The 23,874-nt window shown below is 39.1% G+C and overlaps 1 protein-coding gene across 1 annotated transcript; it reads left to right on the plus strand.

The window, feature by feature from the left end:
- Positions 1–998: 998 nt before the first annotated feature.
- On the plus strand, positions 999–21,790 carry col26a1 (collagen, type XXVI, alpha 1; the record flags this gene model as incomplete). The annotated part of the gene is made up of 15 exons (XM_079245971.1): positions 999–1,174; positions 1,367–1,489; positions 2,000–2,103; positions 15,574–15,635; positions 15,753–15,904; positions 16,102–16,112; positions 16,341–16,445; positions 16,559–16,687; positions 19,762–19,845; positions 20,162–20,214; positions 20,312–20,374; positions 20,796–20,831; positions 20,902–20,946; positions 21,023–21,107; positions 21,651–21,790. 15 exons carry the CDS (start codon positions 999–1,001, stop codon positions 21,788–21,790), a joined length of 1,368 nt encoding a protein of 455 aa, XP_079102097.1.
- Between the last annotated feature and the right edge of the window lie 2,084 nt (positions 21,791–23,874).

Below are 23,874 nucleotides of genomic sequence, written 5' to 3' on the forward strand. Positions count from 1 at the left end.
GGCGCTACCGAGCTTTTGCTACCCACGTTCGTGATCAATCATAAGGTTCCTATGAACTGGTGCCTGAAAAGAGGCTCTAAGTTAAACAAAACCAACTGGATAACAGTTAAATGTTACTTTTATTTGCTTTTAAAACAAAACATCCCCTTGAAGAAAACGATAACCAATCCAGTTGGTGGTGGTAGTAGTAGTAGTAGTTTAAAATTAAACTAAGATAGGTTACTTTTTACTCAGTTTTTCGTTTATTTTTTTATAGGTAGGAATAAACAGTCTAATTTTAGACTACTTATTCCCACACATTGGCTGAAGAATGTGTAGAAAATATTCTTTCTAATTAAAACCTCATTAACTTACCCACTGCATGTATTCAGATAAAGAAAATGCCTAGCTTCAGTCTTCAATTTTGGACTAGGCCTACGCATAAATTTACTACATTAAAACGTGAATTACTGCCCGTTGAGTATTATCTCCAGGAGTAATTGTCAAGATACAGTATTCTTGCCTCCATCGTCATGTAGAGGATTACAGAATGCCTTAGACAAGTCCCATTGGAGCAGTTACTTTACTGTAGCATCAATCATGGTAATAAACACAAAACAGACTATGAGCGTTAGAGATCTGTAACTGTGAATTCACCTCTTGCCATATCGTTCACATTATTCTATATGAAGAATAAGAGTTTGTGGTTTTCAATAGAGAACAGATGCGCTTTTACGCTCTCCGTCATCAGCCCTCAGAGTCAGCGCGCTTTTACGCACACTGGTTATTTGACTCCTCAGTCCTCGGCATGATGTCAAACGTCAGAAACTTAACTTTTTCTATAGGAAGCGATTGTGTGTCACTCACGTCGGACTCTTAAGGAGGCCAGGTTGTTTCTCTGCGCGACAACGTAATACTTTGAGTGATAATTGCGTTGGTTTTCTTTCTCCTTTCCGAGAGATTTACTTGCAAACTCGTTTTATTTTTGCACATCTCTGTCAGTGATCATTTAAACGGAGATGATGGCTTTGTTTTACCTCTACGCGCTGTGCATGTGGATAAGTTTAGTGAATCTTTCGCTGGGAACCGGTTTTGTGTATCACTTTCCAGGCGTCACAATGCAGCGACAGCGCATCAAATCGGAACAGAGCAGCAACAAGGGACCTCCGGGTACCGGTTCCCGTACCCAGCTTAGGTGCGGAGGAGAGTTTTTGACTATGTTTCTGTTGTAAACTTTGGTGTTGAGTGGAAGTCTTTGTCTGTGTGTCGACTATCCTATTGTTTTATACAATGCTGTATCTCTAGATGATGATCTCTTGGATTACAGGTAATTTTTTCATTTCATATTAAGGAGAATTACATGTTTTTTTTTTGTTCTGCATTTTAGAAACTGGTGTCAGTACATTGTTTCCAGGACAGTGTCCTGTCAGGTGCAAAATGGGACAGAAACCACCGTGCAGAGGATAATTCAAGGCTGCAGATGGCCAGGACCATGCGCCAAACTCGTCAGGTACCCTTACTCACTTATTCTGTTACATCCTTAATCTTCTCTTGTGACCTCTTTGATGTTGAGTGTTACTGTTTTACAGGTGACAGCCAGTTATTGTCATGCATGGGTGAATTAAGTGTCAATAAGTTCTTTTATGTCAAACTGGTGATAAAGTATTAAATTACATAAAACTGTATCAAATTTTTTAGTTTAGTAACAAAATTACTGACCATGTAATGTAATGTGTAATAATGGGAAAAACTACTAATTTCATCCAATTGTTGTTAATTATTGTATGTTATCGTACGCCTAATGGTTGAATAATTGAGTAAATTTATCAGTTTAAATCTTGCTGACGATCTTTGCTTTTTGTTTTTTTTCCTTCCTCAGTTCTTTTTCCTTGTTTTGTTCTGTTTCTCACACTCCCCTGTTAAGGAAGCTAAATATATTTGCAGCTTATTATGTCTGTGTTGCTACATGTGATAGCAACATATATCCCTAAAATGAGTGACCTCCTTTGCTGTTTTCCAGCTACAGGACGGTGATCAGACCGTCCTTCAAGACTGCCTACAAGCAAATAACCTCATTGGAGTGGAGATGCTGTCCCGGGTTCGTGGGAGAAGAATGTCGCGAAGGTGAGTTAGTTTCTTTCACATGATGTAACTTTCTCAAAAGACTAAATAGACTTATCAGACACTAATTTTCCCAAGGACTTAAGTAAAGGCCATGTGTTTTGCCCAGCTACATCTGTCTCTTCTTATGAACACCAGGCAGCTTTACCCACATCAGTACCCCTTTTCCTGTTTGTGGGTGTGTATCTGGATAGGTTGCTAATCACACTACTGTACTGTTCAGCAGTTGGCCTCTTGATATGGCTGTAAAGTTGTGTTGAATTAAGGCTGAAAGCTGTGTTAGATTACTTTTGGGAACAGGGACTGCAGTAAAACAACAGTTGAAAGGGATCCTAGGTTCTGTGGTTTTGTACCTTTTCTTTTAAAGCCATGCATTCAAGATGCTTCTGTGCCTGGAAGGAAGATTAGAATAGCAGCGTTTTGCCTTTTGTGTATTACTTTTTCAAATCTGTGTTAACATGTTTGCACACATACCATCTCTTTTGTTATACAGAAACAGTTTTGCCTGCCTCCCTGGATATTATTAGTGCTAAAAGAATGAATGAAAAATGCTTAGAGTGAACGTCCAGCAGGGCAGCTTGTAAAGTGGGTGGCTTCTCGGTGCTGGGCAGCATTTCTCCTGAATACAAAAAACCGCAGACTCTGGGCCCTATAAAGACCAAAAAGGTTGAACCACCATGGTCAGCATGAGGAAAAAGTGCAGGAGCTGCTTTTTGCCTTTTTTTGTTTTAATGATCACAGAAGCCTTGTAAAGAGAGACTGAGCCTGCACCAGCCAGAGTTATATATAGTACACACATATTAGCTACATCTATTAACATTAATTAGCACAGGCACTAGCTTTGTAGATCTTTTTTAGCCTGGGTAATAAATTAGGATGACATTGAAAAACACTAGCCTGTTTGAATTTGTCCAACATTAACAGTTACCTCAATAAGTGGGTTTTTCTAATGGGTCATAATTACCACACCTTGTTCCATTTTGCAGCTATATTTATTATTTGCACATGGGTGGACAAGACTTACCACAAAAGCAGATTTTTACAGCTAATGAAGTAAACAGACATGATTGCAAAACCTTTGGAAGCCATTATTTTCCCAGTTCTGGATATTATTCTGTGCGGAGATTAAGGCATAGCTATATCCACTGGGTGTGCAATGCCAGAGATTATGGTTCACTTGAGACCAAAGTGGTTGAGGAGTGTGAAGAGGTAATCAGCTGTTTATTTAATGTTCACTGAAATGTGTTTGCACTTTCTAATGGCTATAGAGCAGTGAGGTAATCACCTCCATATGGAGAGACAGAGGGCCAGGTTGGACTCAGTGAGAAGACCTTAAAGACAGAGGCTGATGTCACTGACAGTCTGCTTCACACTGAAGCATGGAAGGAGTGGCTGGCAGGAGTCAGTATGTCCAAGTTAGAAGACAGAAAGAGAGGATTCTTGAGATCATGTAAGAGAAAAGAGAAGAGAAGAATCAAGTGTTTCTGTTCCAAAGGTTCCAGCTGCTGAAAGCTGCCCAGACGGCAGCAGAGATGAAAGTCGATTCTGTGGGAAAGTGACTCCGCTGAGATTAATGAGCGTGACACTTCTTCACCGGGTCTTTGTAGCATACGTGACCATGCTAAGATCAGGCTACAGTTCTGAAACAAAGACTTACTCTCTTTGAACAGTGGTGCTCAAATCTCCCTTGAAGTTATATCATTTTATTTTAAAAAAATGGCACGAAGCATCTTCAGATTGTCCTCAAAGGACATGATCAGAACCCAGGTTATTAAATGATACAGAAAACATTGTATTATTTTTATTCTTAAAGCAGTTACATTACTCTTTTTGTAACTATTCTCTGACAGACTGGATGTTTTTGACATTTGTCATCATGCAGTTGATGACAGATGTCAAGACATTTTGCTTTATTAATCACAGGTGAAACTCATAATTAATAGTACAATGAAAGCAAATTCTTGTGGTCCAGACGCAGAGGAAAAACTGTACGATGCCAAACCATAATGTTACTCTCACCATATTTCACACATAGGAAAAGTTTTTCTGAAGTGCAATATTTTCCCTTCCAATTGATCAATTTTCTGCTAAATGGGAGACAAGTCTTCAGCTGTGACCCTGTTCCTTTGGGAGCCATCGTTGTTCATCTTTGTTGGTAGAAAACTCCTGCACAGTTTAACAAAGTGTGAATGGTGAGATTCAAATTCTACAAATGCTTTGGGATTTTTTCAGCCCTGTGAACATCAACAACTCTATCTGAGCTCCTCTAACTCTGATTTGTTCCATCATAAATTTCCATAATGATGCTGCCGATCATATACCCCCCCCTCCCCCCACAAAACCTATAACTGATTGTTATCCCAGTAAGTAAAACTCCTGACTCTAATTTCATGTTTGGATTAACTGTTATCCAGCATTTAACTTCTTTTGACTCAGTTTGATATGTACTATTAAATCATTTACCTTACAAGGTTTCAAGAACTATGGAAGTTTGGCCCCTTCTTCCTTGTTTTCCCTCTGCTGAGCTAAGCCAGCCATCTTCTTGCTCTGACTTGGTGTTTAACAGTCAGGCATGAGTGTAATCAATCTACTCATATAAATTTAGGTATTAGAACACGCAAGCAAATTTCCCAAAAATTTACACAATGCCTTTAAAATTCTCCAATTTTTGGCCTTTCTACAAGGTCTCACTGAAAAGATTAGAATGGAATTGAAAAACCTGCCGCTTGCAAACAAATCCTTAATGGCCGAGATCTGAAATATCTGAAAGATCTTTTTGTTCCATATCACCCCACAAGCACACTTTGCTGTTGGTATGCAAATTTGCTTGTTCCCAAACTTTCTAGACTATAATGAGATAGAGCCTTTGTTTTTGGCTTACTTTCCTTTGAAAATATCTACGTGCTTGGATGCAAGACACTGATATCCCTTCTGCTTTTTGAAAATAGCGCTGAAGGTAAACCAGGTTAACCTGTTCAAGCCACTGACATGCATGTCTATTTTGTCTTTTGCATGTTTTAAAGTCAACTCTTTTTGCTTTGACCTATTTTTAAAATGTATATTTAGTTGCCTTTATGAGTGATATTGTTATATTTATTCATTTAATTAATTTTTGCTGTTGCTGCTTGAATTTAAGTTTTGCTTTTGCTGTGTGTTTAAAAGCTGAAGTATAAATAAAGTTGAGTTCATTTAGTCTGATAGCCAAATTCTAAGTGTCTGTTTGCACATTTATTTTGGGCTCTCTATGACAACACTGAATATGCATCTCTGTGTCGTAGAAAACTGCCGTAACGCAGGCGTTGAGCCAGCTGTTTTATCAGCAAGAGAAAGGACAGCCTTAACCGATGAGGATGACATCACCTCTGGTTTTAGTGTAAAGGGGTTCTGGCTCTACTTCAGAGGCCCCCGAGGCCCTTTGAGATGTAGGCACAGGGGATGTGAAGAGGGCCAAAGTCAAAGTGAAGACTGGGCAGCCTCAGGAAATGCTCATTCCTCTAATGTCTATTGACACTCATGATTTTACATGTTTAAAATCTTCCAAACCTGGAATCATTCTTTTGTGACACTAATATCTGATAGTGTTAAAAAAGACTTCTGATTTTCTGTAATTCAGAAATGTTTTTAGGATTACTTTGTAATAGTTATTGGTGAAAATGCAAGTTTCCTGGGAATTTATACAATTACTTTATAGGTTTTGCACCAAACCAATTACTGCCCTTTCTTAACCCAAAACAAGTAATTAGTAATTAGGGAAAATAATTGCAATAAATATATCTAAATCTGAAAAATTCTGTGAGGATATTGTGATTTCTTTACTGAATCAGCCATTAAATATATTATTATACCATGTTGAAATATTTTAAGTGCTCAAGTGTGTTCTCTACATTTGTGCTAATAATTCTCTAAGTGCTAATAACACCAAAACTCATGATGCTTGGGGTTAAGCTGGTCCCTAAGCCTGAATTTTTATGTGTTTGCTAATGGAAAAATGGGTGTTTTCTGCACACATTGCGTTGACACCCTGACCCGTCAATATTTTTGACAGTCTGGTTAGGGCTGGCTGTGCACAGTGCATCTCTCAAGTTTTACATTTAGCTTTCAGCAGAGTTGTACTAACACATGACGGCATGGAACACATTTGGGAGAAATGTGTTCGTAATTTCCTTGCTCCCCCTTCTTCCAGCCCCATCATGGTTGCACCCCAGCACCTATCTGACCAGCACAGATGATCATATTAACTGTAGGGATTGTGGGTATCGTGTGTGTTTGTGTGGGAAACGTAATCTTACAAGAATCAGTGCTGAGACCTCCCCTGATGAGTGCAATGACCTTTGATCTCTTTCAAAACTTAGGAAAAAGAAGTCTAACAAGTTTAAAGTTTGGTGCATGTGATGCCCCCCCCCCTCTTTTGTAAATTAAAGCAACCCTAAAAAAAAAACGAAATGAAAGTTTAAAATGCCAAGTGTGAATGTGTCCAAGTAACAACTATGAAGCTCCTAAAGTCACTGTTTCGCCTCTACATCTGGATGAGAAGGAAGTTAGAGCAAATCTATCAGAGGGATTATCTCTTATCCCAGCTTTATTATATACCATTTAAACATAGATTTGAGTTTTTCCATTTTATCATTGTTTTTAATCCACATTCTGGCTTTTGCTCTTTTGCCATTGATTTTTCTGACCACTGCCGTGCATTTTATCTTCTACCCTTCTTGCTGCTTTCCACTTATCTGACTTCCTATGTCCCTTAGATCTCCCGCTTTCGTCTTCTTGCAGTAAAGTGATAAAACAGAGCCATATCCCACATGTGCTTCTCTATACACCAATCTACAGTGTGAGGATATGACTGATGTCTCTGTTACATCCCTGGTTGTACTCAAATATGGGTCAGAGGGTGTCCTTTGACCTTCTTGGAGCTATGGGATATCTCAGCTGCTCCTGCTCCTGGTCTGATCTGCCTGATGGATGATGCTCTGTTCATGCTCCTTCTGTGGTTTTTCATTTCGTTCTTCAGCTTATCGGTGGCTCTTCCTGCCTTCCTGTGATATCTTTCCATTTAGCTGTCGGTTTATCCGTCCGCAGCTCCACACATCTGTTTATGCAGGTAAAGTTTCCAGGTTCCTTAAAAAGGAAAGAAAGACTTTTGAGGTCATAAACTTGTGTGTTGGCTGGTTTGTGTTGCCTTTACTTTGCATGAAACTAGAACATTTCCTGCTCATAGGTTAGAGTCAAGATAATGAGAGACGCCATCTGCATTAATGAAAATGGCTATTATTCATTAGTTACGTTCAGTTGTTCACATGAAAAGTGAAAAGAAAGTTGAATAAGGAACCAATGACTAATTGCAAAGAATGAAGTATCACATTTCATAAAGATCTAGGGGGAAGGGGGTTTAGAGAAAATTTTCAAAAAGCTAATATACCTCTGAAGCCTGGCTGCTCAAAGAGTCTACAACAGTCTGACAACAGTGTTCGATGGTTCATTGTAATGTTTAAAAGCTTTTAATTGTGAGTTTTTTATTTTAAGTTTAAATATCTCAATCAAATGTCAGTCTATGCAAAGGTTAACAGTTAATGAAATGTATGTGCTAGCTGTATGTCAGCAAGTGTAAAGTCGGGGTATCATTCAGAAGGAAGATTTATCCTGTCACTGTGGATATTTGCACCATGTTTCATGACAATACGACTGCCAGTTGACAATGCTGAAATGACCAAAGCCATGCTGATATCTGCTTAATGTTTACATTGAATTTCATAAATTATTCATTCATTTTCTAAACCGCTTAATTCAATTCAGGGTCATGGGAAGCTGGAGCCTATCCCATCTGGCTTTTGGGCAAAAGGCAGGGTACACCCTGGACAGTTTGCCAGTCAGGGCCACTCACACCTAAGCAGCAATTGAGAGTAACCAATTAACCTAACATGCATCTCTTTGGATGGTGAGAGGAAGCCAGAGTACCCAGAGAGAACATGTGAACTCCACACAGAAAGGCCACTGCCGAGGATTGAACCAGCAACCTTCCTACTGTGAGGCCACAGTGCTAGCCACTATGCCACCGTGCAGCCAGTTTCATAAATAATTTAATAAATTACGGACAGTAAATCCTTCTGGCAATTCACAGCTTTACAACATCCACAATATGTTTTTAGAGCTCTTTAAGTTAGAAGCTTTCAGGTTGCTTTTTAAACTTCCATATTAGCAAAAACATTAACTGATGCTCATAAGCCAAGGCCTAATCATCAGAACAGAGTCGTGTTTTTGGGAGGGAGCCTTGAAAAAACGGGAGGTTACATACCCTTGCTAAACTTTATGGCTGTAGAAAGACCGAGAATGAGACATAAAAAGTTTTTTTTTCTTTTAGCTTTGAATTATGAACCATTAGTCAAGTTTTAGAATCACAGCGTTGGAATTAAGAATAATGAACCCCTCTTGGTATCGACATTTCTGACATGAACTGTACTTTCAACTTTACGGTGGCATTTCTGTCATTGCCTAATGCTACTTGCAATATTGCTAAACTGTTATTTGTATGCAGGGATTTTCTACCACATTCATTCTCTTTCTGTGTCCACCCATTTTAATCCTCTCCATTACATCAGTTACTGAAGAAGCATCAGAACTGGGTCTCTTCTTTCAGACGATTCTCAGAAAAATCCCGCAGCAGCACATCATAGCAGGATGATGACTGTATGTCTGTGCACCAGCAGGGTCATCCATCTGTAGCTGTGAATGATGTGTAGATATCATTGTAGCACCAGAGAAGCAGTGTGTTGAGTTGGCTAAGGCCCTGCACAATGCAACATGGTGGGATGAGTGGGTCCATCTTAACACTGTGAGGAATTTATAGGTAGACCCCATTTGGAGGACAATCAGTGTGTTTTTGTATTATAACTCCAACTGCACAAGTCAGACTGTTATGCATATTTCTTAGTTACAAAGTGTTGTGTTTATAGAGAGGTGTGTGGTCTGGAAGCTTTCATCATGGTGAAACATACTAAATAGTCCCACTGTGCGCTTTAGTCGACATCTTAGTTTTCAAAAAAAGCTTCATTCACCCTCCTCCAACAGCCACCGCAGTCAAAGTGGGCTTGTGATGTAGCGGGTGACAGTTTGTGGCTGGACAAATGTGTGTGTTCGTGCATTTGTATGTGTGGGTGCGTGTTTTGTGCCAGCTGTTATTCGTGCCAGCAATAGCTGACCACTTGCTGGCTGGGGCAAACGCACAACAGGCTTCTGGGACGCAGCCAGGCCTGGAAGGCTGTCTGTGGTTAGCACACACACACACAGAGACTGGGCACACACTTGTCTGCTTATTCTGGTGACGTGACAACAGTTCCTCGAATGGACCAAGAAGATGTTCAATAGATCATCCTTTCGTACCCCTCACACACACACAGACAGAGCAAATATTTAGTGGCATTGAGAATTACTGTCCCACACTGTGTGCGTCATGGTTTGTTTTGTGGTTGAGGTTGTCTCTGTGGATATGTCTGTGTGTGTGTGTGAAAAACAGAGAAAAATACAGAGGATTCTTAGATCTAAATCCAGGCCTAATGTAGGAAATGTATCTGTCTCAGACTGTGCCCACAGTCTGACCTGCATGTTTGCCAAAATGTCATAATACGTATGATTCGTTGAACTGGTTTATGTTTAAATGGAAATGGAAATGGGTCTTTCTTTCAATTCTTCTCATGTTTAATTAAGATTTATCTCACAGCAGGTCTTTCTCTGTGAGGGAGTTTGAGCTGAGCAGTCAGCCTGCCCCTGTCTCTGGGTTTTCATTGCCAGACTTAACTGAGCTAATCACACAAGGCCAACACCTTCTTCTACACCTGAGTATGTAATCCACTTGTATGTTACATTGTCCAATGTATGAAGCATTTTTGTTTGCTTATCCTGCAGAAGTGTGAATTTGGGACTAGAGAAGGAAAAATGTGTCTGTGCATCATTTTGAAGGAATTTGAAGAAATATCAGACAAGACAAAGCATGTGAATATTTGAAAAACTGCTAAAACACATAAATCCCTCTATCTCGCTCCTGCAGAAAAGTTCTCTGTTTTTTTTCTGTTTATTTGGTTTCCCACTTAAGACAACATGGTTCAGAATCTTTCCCATGAGCTGTGTACAGTCCAAGAAAAATAACCCTGTCTGATGTTTTTATGGTGTAATTATGGATCCAAACAGACTCTATAGTTGTGGTACCGTTCTAAACATCTCAAGCCCAGCGGAAGTTTGGTTTTCTAACCCAGCATAATTAAATTCCAGCTGCAGAGATGAAATCCTTTTCCCCCCATCTTTAGCAAAAAATACACTGTTGTTCTGCTCTGGTTCACATTTATGGTAGATTAGTTCTGGTGTTTTCCCGCAGTGTGTATTTATGACATAATGAGATATAGTCGGTTTATTTCTGGCTGGAGCTGGACACGAGATGAAGATTGGACTAGTTAGCTAATTAGGGGTGAAGAACTGAGCTAAGGAGGTCCTTTTTTAGGCCTGAGGAGCAGGATGTCATGATGGTTGAAGCAAAGATTAGTTATTCCTCTGGAAACTGACTAAAAGCCAGCCACGTCTAATCAAAGACTATTGTACAAAATATAGCATCACAGTCAAGTTAGATATTGTAAGATGTTTGTGTTACAAGGTATGATTAAGTAGATCTGACTTTTCATCATTTCTGTTAAACATAAAATGTTAAGTCATATTTTTGTATTTTACTTGAGAAAATTCTAAAATAAGGAGATCTATAATCTGTCTTACAAATACTTCAGGCTGAATATATAACTTATTTCCTGTTTTTTTCTTAATTTTTTGCCAAATGACTTTAGCTTTTCAGTGTTTTTAGCACATATAGTCATCTGTTCACCTCCACATGTCCACAGAGTCAAACTGCAGTCTTTAGATGAATGCATGTTCGCATTCCTGTAGATGATGTTTTTATGTTTATGGTTTGCCCACAAGATCACCAGAAAAAAGATGAGATGCTGCTTGCAAGGCAAGACTTCCACAAGGCATGCCAGTCAGGAATGAGCGGGCTTTTTTAAAAAAAGACCCCAAAGAGACAGAAACGATAACAGCTTATGATTTTAAGGGTTTATTGAGAGACAATATATCAAATGTGGATTATTTTCATTATGGGAATCCCAAAATGAAATACAGAGCTGAAAATTAGCATATCTGATTCTATGCTAAATATTTCTTTTGGCAAATGTTTTGGACCAAGTGGCAATTTGACCTGATAATGGTTACACCATTGTTACAGATCCTACAGGGGAGGAAGCACAAATGTGTGTACAGGATTTCTAGGTTATCTAGCAGCTGTTAATGTCTTTTAGTCAAAGCCACAAATGCCAACCTAATGGTGCTGGAGAAAAGTCAAAAACTCTTAAAGGAAGCGTCATGAATACCTGCAGAATATTTAGTGCCAATCCATTTGTTAGTTGTTGAGATATGAGTCTGGTTGTACCATTTTATCAGAGAAATGTGATGCTCTGCTAGTTGGGCTAAAAACTAAATGTCAACACATCATCACAGAGTAACTCTTGGAATGCATCACAGACTGATGTGCTGCATTACAGAGAGACTGTCAGAGGGTGGAGACTTCCTCTGGGCTGATGATGAACAACTGTGGAGGACATTAATGTATATCATCTCATCAGTCCCCACATTGTGGAATCCATGATTGCCCGCAGTTTTGGATCTTTAACGTCCTTGTAGTCACACGGAAAACCTTGTTGCTCATAGTCACAACAAACAGCTCAAGTGGGGCCATTTTAGTGGTTGAATGGTTTTCAGCGCTCAGGTTTATAAATTTGGAGGAATGTGTTTTAGATTGGACTGTTGATTGTTGTTTTCGTTTGTGGCTGCGGTCCACGGTGAAGTTAAAAAACTGAAACAAAGCACTGAGAGACCACACCCACAAAGGACAGGACATCCATGATTTTGGACACAGACATGGCGCACACACTCACCCCGTCCTATTTAAGTGAAGCAGAAACCTCAGCACTGATAATAGTGCTCTATGCCGTGGTCTGAGATAGTGATTTAGTCAGACCAGAGCTGTTTGGGTCATTTTTGTTGTTGCTTTAGTTATTTATGAGCACCAGTTGCTCCTCGCTTTGGGTATCCCTGCTATGACCACAATGTGGGTGGGTCCCATCTGTGGGACTGACAGCTGACATTCCAGACTTCTTATGAGCCATAGACCAGAGGAAGGTTCGGATTTAGAACAAATACAGGGTTTTCAATGAAATTGGGCTGTTCTGCGTTTGGGGTTACAGCTCATGCAAAGTGTCCAAAAGTGCTACATGGCAAGAAATGTATGTCTATTTGTGGTTTCACATTGGCTTACGTGGTATAATTCCAAGCTGGGATGACCAGGAAATCCAAAACAGGCTTGGACTTTCAAGACGAGAATGTCAATAAAGCCAATTCATCCAAACCGCTTAGTCCGATGAAGGGTCGCAGGGAAGCAGTCTTTGGGCAAAAGGCAGGGTTGTCAATAAAGCTCTTGTACATAATTAATTTAGTGCTGATGGCATAGAAATAAAAAAAACTCACCCACAACTTTCTCTTCAGTCTTTCAAATGTAGCCTCTTTGTCACTTGGTATCTACTCTAGACAACTCTTTGAAATCAATACATTATCAGCTGAATACTATAATTTTGTGACTCCCCAATTTTAAGAACAAGGTTATGGTCTCATTCAGCAACTTTGTCTTTGTTCTCTTTTACTGTTCTTTCAGTATCGATATTAGGCCGTAGTTGGCAGCTGTTGTCAGTAAAGCTCTAAAACCTGCACCTGTTCAACAAATGACAGACACTGAGACTTGCCGATGGCCTCAATAGACCATTTAAAAGTTATAAATCCAGGCATTTCTTTAGGGGGCAGTGAAGACTAAAAGTAGTACAAAAATTGAAAGTGATTGTTGTTGCATTTACCAGGTAGTTGCCAACAGTGCAAATGGAATATAATGTGGACCATATCTGCTAGTGTAGTGGTTCCCAACCAGGGTCCCCCTAAAAGCACAGGGGGTCTGAAAGGTTTGGACATCACAGAGCCTGTGATTGTTTAAATCAAGCCCATGTCCACATAGAGTCAAGTCAAACTATCTCCCTTTTTTAAGCATTTTGATGTTTCACATTGAGCTGATGGGAGCCTGAAAACACTGACTTATGATACCAGGTCCCAAATTGAATAAAAGGTCATAAAAATTTTATATAAGAATATGATAAACTATGATAGACAGGTGACCTTTCCAGGGTGAAACCTGCCTCTCACCTGCTAATTGCTGGGATAGGCTCCAGGTTCCCATTACCCTAAATTGGACTAATGTCATGGCAGAAGAACATGATAGGACCCAAATGCAGACAGAGTGGAGGAACATTAAATTTGTTTGTGTTTGAATGTTTAACTGTCCGGTCCAGGAAGTGTCTCTCTAGGAGAAGAAGATGATTAGTGGGATAAACAAAAAAGTTACTGACTTAGGAAATGACGATTAAAATGACCTAAACTGAGTCCAGAGGAGGTTGATAAGCTAGAAAGAGTAAGTACAAGATTCCAGGTGTGGTGGAGAACAGGATGGCAGGGTGAGCAGGCAATTTTATACAGCAGGCTGCTTGAATGGCCAAAGATGAATTCTCAAGGGGTTGAGAGGTAATGCTGGGATCCAGGTAAGATAAGGTGGTGCTAGTCTGCAGAAGGAAGAAAAAGTTAGCACATTTACTAGAAAACAGGGTATACTCAGAAAGAGCTTAATTTACTACAGATACTGTGAGATAATCTGGCAGAGACTGTAGCTCCCACAGATCCTTAAAAAGCCAGTGCCAGATGAGTTGCAGGTGTGTTTAGTCAGCACTCCAGACTCCACCCTGGGCCTCCAGAAAGCATGCTCAACCCCAGCTAAAACCCAAAAGACAGAACACCACTGCCAGGAGCAATTCGTGACAACTAAGTGGTTTGGAAAATAACAGAATCAATAAATGAACTACATGATAAAACACATATCCCTAGTGGGAAAAAAACCCCAAAAACAAAACTATTTATTTGGCCAGTCCAATCTGCGTCTGTGTCCAGTGTGGTGTAGTGAGTCATGAGCTCTAGGAGCTATAATAATGAAGTGGTGTGTGTCTTGTTTATGTCTATCGCATTTATCCTAGAAACCTTAATAGTTCCTTTACCATTTCTTTAATGAAACACATCTCAGAAACACCACAGTGCATATTATTTTCACTATTTAAAAAAGGCTATATGTTCATAAGTACATTAACTCCGGTTCTTAACAAAGGACAGAAAAGGACTCAACCAGTATGTATCAAATGTGTTGAAAAGCTGGTAAATGAAAGCATTAAGTGCTGGGCATGTGTGGGGTCCATGTAGCTGAATCACGGTGATCCTCACAGAAAATAGGTTGTGAACCACTTTGTTAGTAGATAATGTTTCTTATTATCTTAAAAACTTAAAGAATATGCTGCATCATGATGTTGCTTTTTTCTCTTGTCCCTGTCTGAAAATGGCTTGAGAAGGATTTCTATTTTTGAAAAGGTTAAGAAATCTTCTTGAATGGCTGGAAAATCTATTATAGAATTATGAACTTGTTGCAAAAAATGATAACTTTGGTGTGATAGTGATATTCAGCATTTACAGCAGATGAAAGAGGCACCGTAATGACTCTAAGTGTGTGCAGGGTCACTTAAATGAAGGATCATATTTTAGGTAGTATGGCTCATTGACATCTTTTTTTATAGTTTCTTAAAATTGTTGGACTCTGGCATGGATCAACCTCATTGTTAGTAGTTTTTCTGTATTTTTGTTGGTCTATGAAGAGAATTATGCAAGACCTCCCAAGCCAAAGTCTATAAAATGTGGTTGAAAAGCGGAGCATGAATATGCATATAAAACACAATAAAAAACACATAGAATTCTGTTTACAATCCAGATCACTTTCTTTACAACTAGCTAAAATTATGGCATCAACTATAGCAGAGGGCTGAAATCTTCTAATGCATTTCTAGTTTATTTTTTATTTGTTGTTGATTTTGGCTGTGGTTAGGTTTAGTAAGCATTCTACGAGAAAGGAAAATATAGAAAGAATAAAAAGAATGTGCGTTTTCCATGTGCCACACATTTTCCTCTCTGGAGGCTGAACTGTGAGAACATCCACGCCATCACTGCCAATCAGCTGGCAGATAGAAAACATGTACGCTCAGGATATGAGCATGTGTGTGCTTTCACAAAAAGTTTTAAACTATTTATTCCACAAGTGAGTGGCATGATTTAAGGGGAAGTTCTTCATAAATACCAAGGTCTGATTTGATGGGTATTGTTTTTGTGTATCTTGGCTCAGCTTCCTCTGGGTTAGATAAAGACAGAGTGCTGATGATTCTGGGATGAAAAAGAAAGGCATGAAAGACAGAAAGCAGAGATGAACTAGAAAGGAAAGGGCGCCACACTTTAAACCCACCTGTTTGTTTCTTTCAGAGTGTATGAATTGCACCAATTTCAACAGCATGAACAGCAGAATAAACACCATTGAATCAAAGGTACAGTCGATTTTCCCGATTCATCTTTCTGATACCTGTGAGCAATCTGACATGCATTTGTAAGCAGACGATTTTATCTTTACCAGATGTGACTAAAATCTGCTGCTTTTGTTCCAGATCAAACTATTAGAGGAGGAACGCTCATATCTGCCAATGGTCCGGAGTTTACACAAGAGACCAACTGAAAACGAGGTGGACGCACCTCAACCAACTGCTGTTGGACCACGATCATTCATGCCATCAGGTGTTCCCACATCGCAGAAAACATGGTTATGAAACACTGATGCCAAATGCTCAAGACTTTGTACAGCAACATAACAAGAGTACAATGTACAGAAAATGTGTTCAAATATTGATTAGGCTCACACTGACACATTATACATTTGACATGCATTCATGACATATGATATATTGAGTTGAAATAATGATAGTTTTATACATGATTTGTCTTTGTACTGAATGAAAGTGTCATTCAGTGTGAGTCACTTCATTTGTCAATTTGGTGTCCAGTGAGTAAGATTTTTTCTTTAATACACGTTATTTTTGTTTGCTTGTTTCTTGTACAGATATGGGACAAAACACACAATACAGAAATTTAAAGAGTAATTTGATTTGGTAGCATTAGGATATTCATCCCGCAACAGACAGAAAGCATCTCCTTTGACTGACACTCTTGTCTGACTGACTGTGTCTTTGATACTGCAGCATCACTAAACAGTGGGCCTCCAGGACCAATTGGACCTCCAGGGCATCCAGGGTCTGCTGGCCCTCCAGGCCCTGCTGGAAGAGAAGGCATTCCAGGACCCATCGGTAAAAGATGATCAGCCTCATCTGATCACTTAAAGATGAGTTTTGGTGAAATTACAATATTCCTTATTTAACTTGACAAACGTTTTTTCTGTTTGTTTATGTCTAATGCTCAGGGCCAAAAGGGGACAGCGGTCCACCAGGAGCGATTGGCCTTCCTGGACCTCCTGGTCCACCAGGTCCTCCAGGACCAGGTCTTTCTCCTGTACGAATGCGAGGAGATGTTTTTCAAGTTGACCATCGAGGTAAGCAATTCCACCTCAAAATGAATAGTTTACAGTAATGTTGAACTAAAACATCCCAGATGGGCTTAAATGAGAGCATAACTAAAGTAGATCTTAAACACATGGTTGAGTTTTGACCCATAAGATATTGTAAAACCATTCAAGAATTCAATCTGTTAGATGGTCATTACTGGTGCCAAAACCACAAGCCCGTTACACAGTCCATCCTTCGATGAGTAATGGGTTTCACACACACATATCATATGCAGAGGAGAGATTGTTTTCAGGTAGAACATGAACCCAGTGTTCCTGTGTGTTAAAAGGGGGACAGGTGGAGGCAGACAGACTGAAACATACTTTAACTTTTTGTGGCAGACTTAAATTTGTAATGGAGAGGGATTTGTATTTCTTTTTCCCCCCAAGCACAGCTGGCATAGATTTAGTTTAATAGTTTCCATGCTTTGTGTTGCTGCCGAGCCACTGTGTACTGTAACCTCAATTAACACAAGCACCAACAACAGAGCTGACGTATAAATCACAAAATAACTAATATGGGTTCTTTGAAACATCTGTTTAAAAAACCTGTCAAAGCTATTTTTATATGTTTATTACAGCTTCAGTGTTTTCCTGTGTGATGAAACTTTTGTTCTGTGTGTTAAATTGATGTCACTGCTTCACATATAAATGTTACATATAAATGATTATATCTTTTCACATATAGAGGATGTGAAAACTACCCCAAATAGAGATATGTCTCAGATTCATTTCTTGCGTTTTACCACAGGGAGGCAGTAGGAGTCCATAGTATTTCGCCTCATGAGGCCTGCTGGCTTTGATTAAGCTTTTGGCTCTGTCTGTCTTTCTGAGCCCGAGACTGTGTCTGCGGGTCTGGAGCTATGTAGATTTGGGTCTGTGGGACCATGTTAGCAGAGGGGGGCCAACTGGCTGTAAATCAAGCCTAATTTGTTAGCTGTCAGCACAACAGTCTGCGTTTTGGGGGAACTGGCCATGGCCCCAAGCCAGGAGCTGGGCTGGCTTTGAACGAGGGAGGAGATAGCCTGCCACTCATGTCAAGTTTCATGGGGAGGCAGCCAGATTTGAGGAGACTGTAGCATTAGAAAATTAGTTCCAGAGGGGAAATCTGCTCCTTCTTGAGCCTTTCTGTGGACTGTAGCCATAATGTAACAATGCTGTCTGAACATGGGGAAAGACTGACACTGAGCATATGTTCAAGTAGTGAAGAAATGTGAGGTAGTTTCAAACTAAATTCACACTTCCAATTTTACATAATAATATTGTGTATGGTGAGAATAAGACATCATTTCCATTTCATGCATGTTTTACGTGAATCCTGACCACGTTCATACATTTCCTGGGAATCACACGTCTTTCAGATCAACCAGCTGCTTCTGTCAATTACTGTCGCCTTGAACTTAATCCAAGTTTGAACTGTTGATGAAACTCTGCAGTCTGACTGAGATACTGCAATGCCCTAAATATTCTCTGATGCTGGGGGAATAAACTTAACATTTAACACCTCTTAAGAACAAAAGGTATAGTGATGTGAAAACAAAAACAGTGCACTTTCTTTCAATTCCAATGTTTTAAATAAAAAAAAAAAACTACTTAAGTAATCTCAACATTAAGTAGATACAGCATCAAATGACCAATATTTGTCTCCAACAGGTGAGTTTAAAGTCATGCAAAAGGACAGTGATCCCAAATACATTTGTAAAACTTTAAACAAATATAAAAACTGGAGAAGCTTTTAATATCTGTTCCTATAAGGTCAAAATAATCGGTGATGCAACAGCAGAAGGCCACCCCGAGAAGGGAAAATAAAGCAGACCTTGCACATAAAAAGAAGGAATGCGCTGTCAAGCTAATCAACCTCAAAAAGCCTCAAAGGCCACAGAAACAGCAAAAGTGGAAAACAACTAAATTACTTCCTTGGTGAAGAAAGCCCCTTAAAAGTTAGACAAGAATGTTCTCATGGATGCAGGTGTATTATTATCAAAGTCTATAATTAACAGATGCCTTCATTAATGTAAATATAGAGGAGACCTCAAAATGTGAGCAACTGGCAACACTCAAGAACAGAAAGGCTTGTAGTTAAACTGTTAGCTGATAATGAAAAGATGTATTTTCTCTTTTGTATTTATAAAACAAACAATTCTTAATAAAAACTGTTCTAAATAAAGACAATAGACATCAACAGTATATAAAAGTGCAGCTACATAGCAAAGCAACAGAAACATGCTAAGCGTTGTCAGTGTTTGTCTAATCGTGTGTGAATCTGAATATCTCTAGCATTATTGTGAGAAGATTTGACTTTTTCTCAAGTACCTTGTGTTTGCCTTGAATGTTTGCTTCTCACAGCAGGTAAAGGCTTTAAAGTTTACAAGCATCTTTCATACCTCCTTACAAAATTTATTTGCAAAATGGCAACCTTTGAATAGCAAATCAGTAGTGGGGGTGCTGAATGCAGCTTTAATCTCCTCTGATAAGATTAAGACTTGACCACTATCTTATTGAAAATCAGTCAACTAAAGTTCTGCAGCCAGTGTTTGTATAGCTCACACATATGAAGTTGTTTATGCTGAATATCAGGAATGTGTCTCAGTAAGATGTGAGATTCAAACCGAACATCATCTCACACTTTTCTGTGGATCGTTATTTTTCATTGAAAAAAAAATGATGGATTTTAGTGAATCCAACTTTATACTCACATAACTGACTTTACTGTAAAACAAAAAGTGATGGAATTTTGCTAACCAGCAACAATGTAGTTCTGCATTTGTGGACAGTTTTTATAAGCTGTCTGTGAGTCATCACAGTAATATACCCAGTGTTGATTAAAAAAGCATTTATTAAGGAAATTGTTTCTTTTTGTATAACTGCATCAGGAAATGGACTATAATTTCATATTGGTTTGATTATTTTTAATCCAGAAGAACATTATTAAAAAGTTCCCATTGTTTACAGTGAAAATACTTTAACAGCTGCATATCAGCATGAGATTTATTACAATAATTGCTAATGTGATGCTTGTTATGTTGAACTTAGTTTGTTATAAGCTGTTTTGTTTTTCTTAGAGGAGAAACCCATATACCCAGTTCTCCCCACTCCTGAGATTGTGGCTGGCCCTCCTGGTCCAGCAGGTCCAGTCGGTCCCTCAGGTATGAAATGTGAACATAAGCTAAAGGAAGGCACCTCTGTAGCCCCTCAGACCAAGATGAAGTCCTGATAAAGTTTGACTTATTGTTAAATGCATGGTAACAAATGAGCAAACTTTCTTAAATAGAAATATTTTGAAAAACATAAATAAATGGGAGTTTGAGCCTAGTTTAAAAACCCTGGAAAACTCCATAAATGTCGTCTATCTGTGTTTAATTGATTAATGTGAATTTTAGGTATTGCACAACAATCTGAGTCAAACCTCAATATTTGTTTTTCATCACCTACACTGTGTTTTCTTTGTGACTGACACATCAGGTGCTCCAGGACTAAGAGGACCTTCAGGGACACCAGGTCTACCAGGACAGGATGTAAGTATCTGCCACCGATTAATGATTACTGTTTATTTTACACATTTATGTAAGACTAGCAGCACTAATAGATGCCCTTGTGTTTATCTGACGCCAGGGCAGAGAAGGTCTCCCAGGCAGGCCTGGCAATCCTGGTGCAAAAGGAGATCCAGGGGAAAGGGTAAAAATGCTCATTATTGGATTATCAGGCTGACTGAACATATTCAGCTCTTCTAAACTATCAAACTGCTTTTAGTTGTACGTTTTGTAAATGACCCTAGCTGTCATGCAATCTTAAACACATTAAAAGTGAACAAGCTTTTCTTCAAAGACTCACTCCAAGCCATGACTAATCCTCCTCTCTCTCTCTCATCCAAGGCCAGGACTGTACTAATCAGGGCAGCCCTGTCAGGTCTCCTCTGTAGTCAGCTCCTTCGGCCTCCACTTTTAAACTTGATCCCCTTCCTCTACAGGCATGATTTAAGATCGGAGATCTGTTGAAAAGGATAAATAGCTCAGGGGACAAAAAAATCCAAGCCATTGAAATACATGTCTGTGTGACCAGGAAATGTTTTGTTTTTTCTTTGTTGTTCCTCAACCAGGGGCCTCCAGGTGCCACAGGCGAGCAGGGCCTACCTGTAAGTATAAGTGCTATTGTGTTGGATAAAACTCACACAGACATAACAAGATTTTTTTTTTCACTCACAGGGAGCACCAGGGCCTAAAGGAGAGCCAGGAGTAGGCTTAAATGAGGTAAGTGATATTAGTGTCTTTTCCCACTGAGGTCATGTTAAATATTGTTCCTAACACACATGAATGTGGCATTCAGGGTGACGCTGTGCAGCAGCTCAGGGAGGCCCTGAAGATACTGGCTGAGAGGGTCCTGATCCTGGAGCACATTATCGGCATTCACGGTGAGGAGAAAACCAGTGGTGTCAGAAAATGCTTTCTCATTCAGTAGAACAACTTGTTATAGAAGTGATTTTATTTTCTAACATGAGGTTGAACAAGAGAATCAATGCGGTTTTCCTCGGAAGTTCGAGGCTGGAGCCAGCAGCTTCAGCACAAATGCTGGAAATACAAGGAAATGGGTAGATTTGTGAAATCTTTGACAATATTGACCAGTGTCTCACAAACTTAATCAATAATTAACTGTATTTAATTAATCTTTAAAAAACTGAAGCTTAAAAAAAACTTATTTCTGGCTACAGAAAGACAAATGACAGAAGTTCTTTGGGAGATGATTGATAGGATTTGCTGGATTTTGACACCTACAGTCAGCTGTTTCCAGTTTGCTCTGACAGTGTGCTGTGGCGATATATATTTAATGCCATTTCTTTCAGGCTTTTTCAGGAAATGAATGATCTCATTTCCCAAAATATCAAGGAATTCCTGTAAAACAGTTTAAGAGGAAGAGTGCCTCGCTGCTGATTGTTCTCCTGTCTGTTGTTACACAGAGAACTCTGAGGGATCTGGTTTTGGCAGCATTTCAGACCCCCTGTCTTTCACCGGCCTGAAGACCAAACGCCGACAACCAGTTCAAACTCTTCCTCAGACTCCGGTGCTAAAAGAGAGACAAAGACGGGTCCCTCTTTAATATCACATCATAGCCTAATTTTCCATTTGTTTTTTAGAATGACATAATTTTGCAAATCTTGCATAACTGGACCTACTTTTTTGTGTTGTTATTGTTGACTTATTTTTCCTTGTAATTTTGCTTTTCAAATTTATTTATGTTTATCCATCTTCTTTGACATGAACATGTAATGATGTAAAAAATTAGACTGATTGCAAAAGAAAGATGTTGAACATTTCCAACATATAAAAAGATAGAATTAGTTTTTCTCACCCTGTTGCATGACCTAGCAGTCTACACTGTTGTAGAAAGAAATACCATTTCATAGTATTATGAGGGATGTGGAATCTTTGCTTTATCAGATAAATATGGCGCAGTGACAACCTCAGTTTCTTTACCTGTCCAGCTCAGAGTTCTTGAAAGCTGGACTGAAAGTGTTATATTTAGTATCAATCACATTCTTGGAATGACCTCAAGGTGCATCTTGTGTGCATGTCAAATATTTTTTTCTCACTTCTTTCTGTCCCTCCATGTGCTTGTTCATGTTAGTGCTGAGGTAAGAAGCTTCCAGGGAAATCTGCTTAAACTAAAGTTGGATGAAATGAGTAACATCTGGAAGGAGACACTGAACCAGTTGAGTTTTGGCCCAAGAGCTGCAAACTTTGCTCCACTCTGATGCACCTGGAAGTTGACAGAGCACTAAACTTGACAGCATTACATTATCATCTTCATAAACTGCCTCTGACATTTCTCTCTAAACTGATATGACTCTTGTAAGTGTAGGAGATATCCTGGTATTTGCCTTCAATTAAATCCCCCCTCAGGTCTGGTACAATCTTTCTAAAAGCTGCTTATGTAAAAGGCATTTTGGCAAATGCACTGCAACCAATTTTTTTAAACCTGAGAATGACAGAAAGATCTGCAGTATTCTATATAGATTGAGCTAAAAATGAAACGACTCAGTAAGGTGAAGAGTAAAACCGCACTGGTGACTTCAGTGCTGCACCCATGTCATATGAGTAAGATCAATATTATGAGCAGATGGCTGTGAGAAGTAGTTAACAGGAATGTCAATAAACTGTAAACCAAAACACAAAACTCTCAAACAGAATAAAAGCTGACAATGACAGATCTGTTGACAGAGCAATGATGTAGAGAAAGATAACGTGTTGTCACCTGACCAGCAGATAGATAGATCCGGGTTCAAGGACAGATTGTCACTTCAGTATGCAAACCAGTTGTTTGAAAGTTCCTTTATGAACTGATTAAAGACCCAAACTACTTTGTTAAGACGAGTAAAACATTGCTTTTTGTTGTTTCTTTTTTCTTTTGGGCCTGGTTTAAATCAGTTTCTTAACAGCCTTATGACACAAAAGGCTCTGCACTCCTTTCTGCGACAACTGGCTTCTGTTTCAAGTGTTGAGGGAATTAAACTTTAATAAGATATCCAGAAAGTTCTTTCTCTCTTTAGTCTAAAAAATTATGTGTAATGCTTTGTTTCTGTTATATGTTGCAAAGTGGTCCTGATTCAGACATTGTTTTCACGTCTTGGGCATTGTTAACATCTTTTGTACGAAATCATCTTGAGTTGTGTATTCTGTCATTTGATATCTTTGTACTTTGCAGATAATTATCTGTGTTGATTAATGGAATGAGATTAAAACAAGTTGTTTGACAAAATTATAATATTACTTACTGTACACCTCACAGTTTCTCATCAGGGTAAGACTCTTTCCCCAAATCTTCCCCCTTCATTTACAGCTACTTCTTCACTTTGTCCACAATTTCCATTTCTTCTTTATTAGGTCTTCAAGCATCTCATAGGGAAGCTTGTAAACATTTGGTTTACTTGAAAGGGTTTTCTAAAAATCTACAATGTGAATAGCTGTCACGTTTGCGGAGAGGGATCACAGATGTTTTTACATCTACAAATACGGAGCTGACTTTTGCCATTCAATTAGCTCATCAGAAGAAGGAGATAAGTGTGGTTATGTATCACTGTCATCCTTCACTCTGGACTCTTTATGCATCCTTTCATCTCTGCTTTGCCTGCTTGTTTCTGTCTCTCTCCTTGTGTACCCTCTCCCCTCCTCCTCTTTTGTCTC

Source organism: Telmatherina bonti, assembly GCF_933228915.1.
Source record: "Telmatherina bonti genome assembly, chromosome: 9".
Classification (NCBI taxonomy): domain Eukaryota; kingdom Metazoa; phylum Chordata; class Actinopteri; order Atheriniformes; family Telmatherinidae; genus Telmatherina; species Telmatherina bonti.